This window comes from Tetrao urogallus, assembly GCF_951394365.1.
Source record: "Tetrao urogallus genome assembly, chromosome: 35".
NCBI classification, from domain to species: domain Eukaryota; kingdom Metazoa; phylum Chordata; class Aves; order Galliformes; family Phasianidae; genus Tetrao; species Tetrao urogallus.
Window position 1 is genome coordinate 25,271 of NC_136848.1, and position 9,752 is coordinate 35,022.

Genomic DNA, 9,752 nt, shown 5'->3' on the forward strand with positions numbered 1-9,752 from the left:
GCCCCAGATGCAGGACAAAGAGACCTATGGACACATCCCACATGCCACTGTCCCCCTTATGTCACCATCCCCATTATGGACCCACCGGCACATCCCCCGCGCGCCCCCATCCCTTATGGCACTGGGGCACGGCCCTGTGGGGGGTGCTGAGCCCCAGACCCAGGACGAAGGGACCCATAGGCACAACCCCCTCATGGCACCGTCCCCCATGTGCCACCGTCCCTTATGGCGCTGGGACGTGGCCCTACAAGGGTCACTTTGGCCCTACAAGGGTCACTGTGCTTTGGGCCCAGGACAAGGGGACCCCGTGTGCCACCACCCTCCCCGCGTGCGTCCCTGGGATGCGCCCATCGGGGCCGTTCCCACAGCGCAGGCACAGGAAGCGCTCCTTCCCCTTTTGCTGCCCCCGTGGTTGCAGTTTCAGTCACCCCAAATGGGGTCACACCCCCCTCCCCCCCGCTGCCCTCCCCGTATCGCAGCCTCACTTTGCTCCTTCCACACCCCGCTGCGCCCTCTCCCCTAAGCAAAGGCAGGGCCTGAGCCCCGTTCCCCATAACACTGTGAACCCAAACGGCACCGTGAGCCCCAAATAACCACAGCGCGACCCCCAACCCACAGCACGACCCCTCCCAGAGCCCCCCCAACCCCCACCCCCCCCCCCTTGGCAGCACAGCTCCGCCGCCGCCGCGCTTTGAGGTCCTTCTGCTATCGCACAGATCTCCCAAAAGAGGAAGTTTGGTTGTTTGACGGCGACACAAAGCCGCCACCAAACCCACAGCAACCACGGGGGGGGGGGGGAGGTGGGTCCCAGCAGAACCTCCCCCCCGTGGGTCACCATGGGGTGGACGATGGCAGTTTGGCACTGCAGCAGCGGCGCCCCTGGGAGTGGGGACTGAAAATGAGCCCAGGGAGCAGAGCCTGGATCGGCCCCGCTGACCCCAAAGGGCAAAGGGTGGAGACCCCGCTGCCCCTCTTTGCATTTTTGGGGCTTGGTTTGCAGCTCTCAGCTTGGCACCCCACATCCACGCTGCCATCACAGCTGGGGAGCAGCAAAAAGCGGCTGCGTGGCACGCGTGGGTCCCCAGAAGGGTGGGGGTCCCCATGGGGGCAGGAGAAGGGTCCTGGGGTCCCTCTTCCCTGAGCTGTTGGGTTGTCCCATATGGGAGATGCTCGCTGCAGCCCCTGGCTCCATTTGCTCGCTCAACGCTGTTCAAACCCTTCTGCTTTAATGTCACATCCCATGAGATGAAGATCTCTGTGAGACCAAAGAGGCAAAAGGAAAAAGCCCCCGAACCCCCCAAAATCCCAACCCAGAACACAGGGACCCCTCCGTCACGATCCCACCCAGCGCCACAGGGCCAGCAGAGCCAAAGCGACGGCACAAGGGCGGGCGGCCACCCCAAAACCTCCAGCAGAAGAGGGGTCTGCAGGGGACCACCCCCACCTCAGTGCCCCTTCTTCCCCTTTTTCCTCTTCTTTTCCCCCTCCGCCTCCTCGGCTGCTCGCTTCTCCTCCTTCAGCTCCTTGTATCTCCATTTGGGTGGCTGGAGCAGCGCTTTGTCCCGGACGCGGGGTCTCCTCTCCCTCCCGCAGGCCGGAGGAGAGCTGGCTTTGCTCAGCTTGATCCTGGGCACGCGCTCCCCGGGGAAGATGGAATCGGCGCGGAGCAGCCGGGGGAGGAAGCCCAGGAAGCAGCGACAGCGCGGTGACGTCTCCACCGCCGCTCGGTCCAACGCGACTCGGCCATTGCCAACTTGTGGGTCGTGCCCCACCGCTTGGCCCTGCCCCACCGCTTGGCTCTGCCCCGCCGCTTGGCCACTGCACAGCGCTGCCCCAGGCTCCTGGAGGATCTCCGCCACCGAGAGCCTCCTCTTGCCCACTTGGGGTGGGCTATCAGGGCAGACGGTTCGGCAAGCGGTGCTCACAAAGGGGCTGGCGAGGGAGGTGGTCATCCTCACCATGTGGTCCAACACGCCGTCCTCCTCCGGGTCGCGGGGGATGCGGAAGGTGAAGAGGGAGCGGATCTTCTCTGCAAGCCGTTGGCTGCGGGATTTGGGGCTCAGGGCTTTGGCCACCAACCCGGCCAACGCCGGCCATTCGGGGAGGTAATGGGTGCCAAACTGCTCGGCCCGTGGGCGCCGGAGGAGGGTCCGGATGCGGACGGTGGTCTCGAAGCGGCCGGTGAAGGCGGCCCACTCCCTGGCTGTCTTCCCTTTGATGGGGTCAACGGCGTGCAGGTCGGCTCCTGGGGGCAGGAGGGTGCGAGAAGCGTCAGCAAAGCGTCAGACCAACATGGAGCTCATGGGACGGTCGGGTCAGAAGGGTCCTTTAGGATCAGGGAACCACGGGGTGGTTGGGTTGGAAAGGTCCTTAAAGATCCCAGAGCCATGGGATGGTTGGGTTGGAAGGGACCTTAAAGGTCATGGAACCATGGGATGGTTGGGGTGGAAAGGTCCTTAAAGGCGATGGAACCATGGGATGGTTGGGTTGGACCAGTCCTTAAAGGTCACAGAACCATGGAATCATAGAATGGGTTGGGTTGGAAGGGTCCTTAAAGATCACAGAACCATGGGATGGTTGGGTTGGAAAGGTCCTTAAAGGTCCTGGAACCATGGAATCATAGAATGGGTTGGGTTGGAAGGGTCCTTAAAGGTCACAGAACCATGGGTCAGCTGGGTTGGAAAGGTCCTTAAAGGTCCTGGAACCATGGGATGGTTGGGTTGGAAGGGACCTTGAAGAGCACAGAACTGTGGGATGGTTGGATTAGAAAGGTCCATAAAGGTGATGGAACCATGGAATCATAGAATGGGTTGGGTTGGAAGTATTCCTAAAGGTCACAGAACCATGGGTCAGTTGGGTTGGAAAGGTCCTTAAAGATCCCAGAGCCATGGGATGGTTGGGTTGGAAGGGACCTTGAAGAGCACAGAACCATGGGATGGCTGTGTTTGGGTGAGAAAGGTCCTCAAGGATGAAAGAACCATGGGATGGTTGGGTTGGGAAGGTCCTTAAAGATAATAGAAGCATGGGATGGTTGGGTTGGAAAGGTCCCTAAAGATAATAGAAGCATGGAATGGCTGGGTTGGAAAGGTCCTTAAAGGCCATGGAACCATGGAATCATAGAATGGGTTGGGTTGGAAGGGTCCTTAAAGGTCATGGAAATATAGAATGGGTTGGGTTGGAAGTATTCCTTAAAGGTCACAGAACCATGGGTCAGCTGGGTTGGAAAGGTCCTTAAAGATCATAGAAGCATGGGATGGTTGGGTTGGAAAGGTCCTTAAAGATCATAGAAGCATGGGATGGTTGGGTTGGAAAGGTCCTTAAAGATCATAGAAGCATGGGATGGTTGGGTTGGAAAGGTCCTTAAAGATCATAGAAGCATGGGACGGTTGGGTTGGAAGGGTCCTTAAAGATCATAGAAGCATGGGACGGTTGGGTTGGAAGGGTCCTTAAAGATCATAGAAGCATGGGATGGTTGGGTTGGAAAGGTCCTTAAAGATCACAGAACCATGGAATCACAGGACGGGTTGGGTTGGACCGGTCCTTAGGATCACAGACCAGGTTGGGTTCGGGTTCCTTCTGCCCCCCACCACATCAGCGAGCCCAGAGCCCCCTCCCCAGCCCTGAGCCCCCCCGGGGGGGGGGCACAAACACCTCCGAGCTGCTCCCACGGCTCTCACCCGCCAGCAGCAGCGCCGTCACGCAGTCGCGCTGGCCCTGCACCGCCGCCTTCATCAGCGCCGTCAGCCCGCGGGCGTCGCGCCTCTCCACGTCCAGCGCCGGGAAATAATTGAGGAGGTAATTAACGATGGTGACGTGCCCTGAGCAGCAGAGGAAAAAAACACCTTTCTTGTGTTTAATGAGGGATCCTCGGCGACCCCCCCCCGCGGGTTCGCGGTGCCCACCTGCCTGCGCGGCCATCATCAGCGCCGTGTTGCCCTCCGTGTCCTGCTGGTTCACATCCACGTCGGGGCAGAGCCGGAGGAGCGGCACGATGTCCACGAAGCCCCGGCAGCAGGCGACCATCAGCCCGTTCTGTTTTGGGGGTGGAGCCGGAGATCCGGTCGGGATCCCCGCCCCACAGCCCGAATCCCAAAATGGGGAGGTTCTGCCCCGTGGATCCGTGCAGCCCCACTGAATGGGGTCTGGGGGATCCCGACCCACCGCGGGGCTTTGCCATCCCGTCCCCCCGGCTCCTATAGGATCGGCCCGTTCCCAGAGCGGGGCGGGAAGGGGAAGCTCTGCCCCACTGATCCATGCAGCCCCACTGCGTGGTGACCGGGAGACCCTGACCCCTCATGGCCCTGCCACCCCCTCCCTCCTACCCCCCAAGTTCTGCCCCATGGCTTCATGCGACCCCTGGAGACCCCAACTCCCCATGACTGCCACCCCCTCCCTCCTACGCCCCACATTCAGCCCCATGGCCCCATGCGAACCCTGGGGTCCCCAGCTCCCCATGGCTGCCTACCCCTCCCTCCTACCCCCCAAATTCTGCCCCATGGCTTCATGCAAACCCTGGAGACCCCGACCCCCCATGGATCTGGGATCCCACTCCTCCCGTTCCAGCATCCTCCAGGCCCCCCCCAGATCCCCCCACTCACCCTGCCGTTGATGTCCAGCTCTGTGGCCTCCCCCCTGCCCACCCCACACCGCAGCCGTTCCCGCAGCAGCTGGGCATCGTTGCGCACGCAGCACTGATACAGACTCAGCTCCCCAGGTCCCCCAGCCCCGTGTGGGGGCTCCGAGGGGGGATAGACCGAATCTTCAGAGCAGACGCTGCTGCTGTCTGAGGGCTCCAAGCCGGAGCTGGAATCGTCTTCATCCTCCTCATCCTCATAGTACAGCTCAGGCTCGGCGGCTGCAGCGCTCTCTGCTCCGCTCATCGGTCATCGGGGCTGGGGGGGTCCTGGGCTCAGTGCTGCCTGTATGGGGTGGGGGTCACGGTCCCAAACTGACCCCGGTGTGGGAAGTGGGGACACAAGATGGGCAGGGAGTGGGGCAAAAACCCAACCCTGTGGCGGCCCTGTGTGGGGCAGCAAAGCCCCTTCTGGGGGACAGATATAGGGCAGCAAACTGAGCTGCAGCACAGCAGCTATAGGGCAACCATAGGGCAGCTATAGGGCAGCTATAGGGCAGCCATAGGGCAGAGGTGCACCCACAGCAGCTATAGGGCAGCTATTGGGCAGAACTGCACTGACAGCAGCTATAGGGCAGCCATAGGGCAGCCATAGGGCAGAGCTGCACCCACAGCAGCTATAGGGCAGGTATAGGGCGGCTATATGGCAACTATAGGGCAGAACTGCACCGACAGCAGCTATAGGGCAGCTATAGGGCAGCCATAGGGCAGCTATAGGGCAGAGCTGCAACCACAGCAGCCATAGGGAAGCTATAGTGCAGAGCTGCACCCAAAGAGCTATAGGGCAGCCATAGGGCAGCCATAGGGCAGAGCTGCACCCACAGCAGCCATAGGGCAGCCATAGGGCAGAGCTGCACCCACAGCAGCTATAGGGCAGCCATAGGGCAGCTATAGGGCAGCTATAGAGCAACCATAGGGCAGCCATAGGGCAGAGCTGCACCCACAGCAGCCATAGGGCAGCCATAGGGCAGAGCTGCACCCAAAGAGCTATAGGGCAGCCATAGGGCAGCTATAGGGCAGCTATAGAGCAACCATAGGGCAGCCATAGGGCAGAGCTGCACCCACAGCAGCTACAGGGCAGCCATAGGGCAGCCATAGGGCAGAGCTACACTTACAGCAGCTGTAGGGTGAACAGAGCTGCTCTCTGCACCCCCAGCAGCCATAGGGCAGCAATGCCCAGAGCAGCAGCCCAGGATCCCGCAGCCCCACGTGGGGCCTCCAGGCCGCACTTCAACCCTTTGCTCCTCAGCCCCCAACCCCACCGGCGACCTCAGCAGAGGAAATTCTTTGCAGCTCCCTTCAGCTGCGCCACCCCTCCCCAAAGCCCCCATTGGGGTCGCGCAGCCTCACCTGGCGACGCTCCCACCTTCACTTCAGGTTCCTCGCGGGGCTGCAGGCCATCCCAGCTCCCACCGGGGAGAAAAACCCCCCTGCGCCCCCCGCAACCCCCCCCCCCCCACCGTATGGGGTTCAGCCTCTGCGCCCCCCCTGGCTGCGATTCCCCTCCCGTCGCCGCGGGCTCAGCCGCTCCGGATCCTTTAATTCCACCTGCTGCCAAAAATGGCTCCGTCCATCCTCAGACGGATCAGGGCAGGATTTACAGCCTGAGCTGCACGATCCTTTGGGGGGGGGGGGGGGGGTGTCCGCACCGTGGGGCTGCTCCATAACCCCCTCCCCCCCCCTCCCCCAGCTCAGCTCAGCCCAGCCCCAAACCCCCCCCGCTCCCCCCCACGTGGCTTCACTGCTGGGGTCAACCTGGGAAGCCGTCAAATTTCTGCCTCGCTGTGGTGAAGCTGATTAAGGTGCGCTAATTCAGTTCTCTCGATCCCTTTGGAGCCACGCGTGCAGCTCAACGCCCCCTGCAGCCGCAAAGCTGCCGCCCGCGGGGCTGCAAGAGATGCAAAGGGGGTGCAAGAGATGCAGGGGGGGGCAAGAGATGCAAGGGGGTGCAAGAGATGCAGGGGGTGCAAGAGATGCAGGGGGGGGCAAGAGATGCAGTGGGGTGCAAGAGATGCAAAGGGGGTGCAAGAGATGCAGGGGAGTGCAAGAGATGCAGGGGGTGCAAGAGATGCAAAGGGGGTGCAAGAGATGCAAAGGAGGTGCAAGAGATGCAGGGGGTACAAGAGATGCAAAGGGGGTGCAAGAGATGCAGGGGGTGCAAGAGATACAGGGGGTGCAAGAGATGCAAAGGAGGTGCAAGAGATACAGGGGGTGCAAGAGATGCAAAGGGGGTGCAAGAGATGCAGGGGGGTGCAAGAGATGCAGGGGGTGCAAGAGATGGAGGGGGGTGCAAGAGATGCAGGGGGTACAAGAGATGCAGTGGGGTGCAAGAGATGCAAAAGGGGTGCAAGAGCTGCAGGGGGTGCAAGAGCTGCAGGGGGTGCAAGAGATGCAGTGGGGTGCAAGAGATGCAGGGGGTGCAAGAGATGCAGTGGGGTGCAAGAGATGCAAAGGGGGTGCAAGAGATGCAAAGGGGGTGCAAGAGATGCAAAGGGGGTACAAGAGATGCAGGGGGTGCAAGAGATGCAGGGGGGTGCAAGAGATGCAGTGGGGTGCAAGAGATGCAAAGGGGGTGCAAGAGATGCAAAGGGGGTGCAAGAGATGCAAAGGGGGTACAAGAGATGCAGGGGGTGCAAGAGATGCAGGGGGGTGCAAGAGATGCAGGGGGGTGCAAGAGATGCAAAGGGGGTGCAAGAGATGCAAGGGGGTGCAAGAGATGCAAAGGGGGTGCAAGAGATGCAAAGGGGTGCAAGAGCTGCTAAGGGGGTACAAGAGATGCAGTGGGGTGCAAGAGATGCAGGGGGTGCAAGAGATACAGGGGGGTGCAAGAGATACAGGGGGTGCAAGAGATGCAATGGGGTGCAAGAGATACAGGGGGGTGCAAGAGCCGCAGGGGGTGCAAGAGCTGCAGGGGGTGCAAGAGATACAGGGGGTGCAAGAGATGCAGTGGGGTGCAAGAGATACAGGGGGGTGCAAGAGCCGCAGGGGGTGCAAGAGATGCAGGGGGGTGCAAGAGCTGCAAGGGGGTGCAAGAGATGCAAAGGAGGTGCAAGAAATGCAAAGGGGGGTGCAAGAGATGCAGTGGGGTGCAAGAGATGCAAAGGGGGTGCAAGAGATGCAGGGGGGTGCAAGAGATGCAAAGGGGATGCAAGAGATACAGGGGGTGCAAGAGATGCAAAGGGGGTACAAGAGCTGCAGGGGGTGCAGAGCTGCAAAGCGTCGCAGGAGCTGCCGGAGGGGCATCCCCGAATTTCGCCTCCGGAGGTTTTGAGGCCGATGGGATCGGAGTGTTTTCATGGGTTGGGGGGGGGCTGAACTCTGCCCTCGTTCTCATGGAAAAAGGCAAAAAAGGCCCCAAACCGGAGCTCCGCTCCCAAGCGGATCCCGGCGGTCGCTGCGCTCACAGCCTCGTGGAAGGAGCAGAAGGATCCCAGCTGCTCGTCCCAACCGGGACCCGGCTCTGTGCCCGCCCTACACCCCTTCCAGGACCCAGACCCCCCCCCAAATCCCCTTGATTTCAGTGTCTCTGCGATGTTCCCACGTCTCTTTCAGGACCCGGACCCTCCCCAAATTCTCCCCTAAGTTCTGTGCCCCCAAAATGTCCCGATGTCCCTTCCAGGACCTGGATCCCCCCCCCCACCCCCATGGATTCAGTGTCTCTGTGGTGTCCCCTTGTCCCTTCCAGGACCCAGAGCCCCCAACACCCCTGAATCCCTGAAGAGTCCCTATGACTCTTCCAGGACCTGGACCCCAAATAATCCCCCATTGGGTTCTGTGCCCCTGAAGTGTCCCCATAGCCCATCCAGGGCCCAGATCCCCAAAATTTCCTTCAAATTCAGTGTCCCCAAAGTGTCCCTATGTCCCTTCCAGGACCCAAACCCTCAACCCCAATGCATTCTGTGTCTCTGAGGTGTCCCCATACCCCTTCCAGGACCCAGACACCAAATAATCCCTTCCCAAGTTCAGTGTCCCTATAGTACCCCCATGTGCCTTCCAGGACCCGGACCCCAAAATCTCCCATTGGAGTCTATGTCCCCAAAATGTCCCCACTGTCCCTTCCAGGACCCAAACCCCATAACCCCCCCCCCTGGATTATGTGTCCCTGTGATTCTTCCAGGACCCAGCCCCTCAAAACTTCAGTGTCCCTACAGTACCCCCATTTTCCCTTCCAGGACCCGGACCCCAAAATCCCCCCATTGGATTCTATATCCTCAAAATGTCCCCATTTTCCCTTCCAGGACCCGGACCCCCAACCCCCGCATTTCCCCCCTCCCTTCCCCCCCCCGGTGGTGTCGGAGCCGATTGAGCTCTTATGGGGTCACCGGGGGTCCCTGAGCCGCAGCGCTGAGCCGGGCGCCTGAGGTCAGGGGGTGGGATGGGGGGGGAGGGGGGGGGGGGGGGGGGGATGCGCGCTCCCCCTCCCCCGGCGGCGCTGTCACGCGTGGGGCCGCGGGGACGCGCGTGGGGACGAGGCGGCGGACGCGCGCAGAACCGCCCGCTGCCGCCAGGGGGCGCTGGAGAGAGGAGGGACTGGAGGAGGAGATGGGAGGGAGGGGGATATGGGGGGTATAGGGGGGGTTGGGGGGGGTATTGGGGGATATGAGGGGGTATTGGGAGGTATGGGAGGATATGGGGGGTATTGGGGGGGGATGGGGGGTATGGGGGTATTTGGGGGGATATGGGGGTTATTGGGGGATATGGGGGTATTGGGGGGTAAGGGGGGTGTGGGAGGATATGGGGGGTATTTGGGGGGGCATGGGGGGCATGGGGGGGTATTTGGGGGGATATGGGGGTTATTGGGGGGATATGGGGGTATTGGGGGGATATGGGGGTATTGGGGGGGTAAGGGGGGTATGGAGGAATGGGGGGTATGGGGGATATTTGGGGAGTATTGGGAGGTATGGGGGGATATAGGGGGTATTTGGGGGGGCATGGGGGGTATGGGGGTATTAGGTGGTATTTGGGGGGTATGGGGGTTATTGGGTTAGGGTATATGGACCCATGGGGACACCTCTGATCCATAGGGACCACAGACCTATAGGGACACCCATAGGGACACCATGGACACTTAAGGATGCCACAGAGCCATAAGCATCCATAGGGACACCACAGACCCATA

General features: G+C 61.1%; 1 protein-coding gene across 1 annotated transcript; it reads right to left on the reverse strand.

Moving 5' to 3' along the window:
- Positions 1–1,445: 1,445 nt before the first annotated feature.
- Positions 1,446–4,880, reverse strand: LOC306956635 (photoreceptor ankyrin repeat protein-like; the record flags this gene model as incomplete). The annotated part of the gene is made up of 4 exons (XM_079547903.1): positions 1,446–2,245; positions 3,678–3,818; positions 3,903–4,032; positions 4,599–4,880. The coding sequence occupies 4 exons, from the start codon at positions 4,878–4,880 to the stop codon at positions 1,446–1,448; spliced, it is 1,353 nt and encodes a 450-aa protein (XP_079404029.1).
- Positions 4,881–9,752: the final 4,872 nt, after the last annotated feature.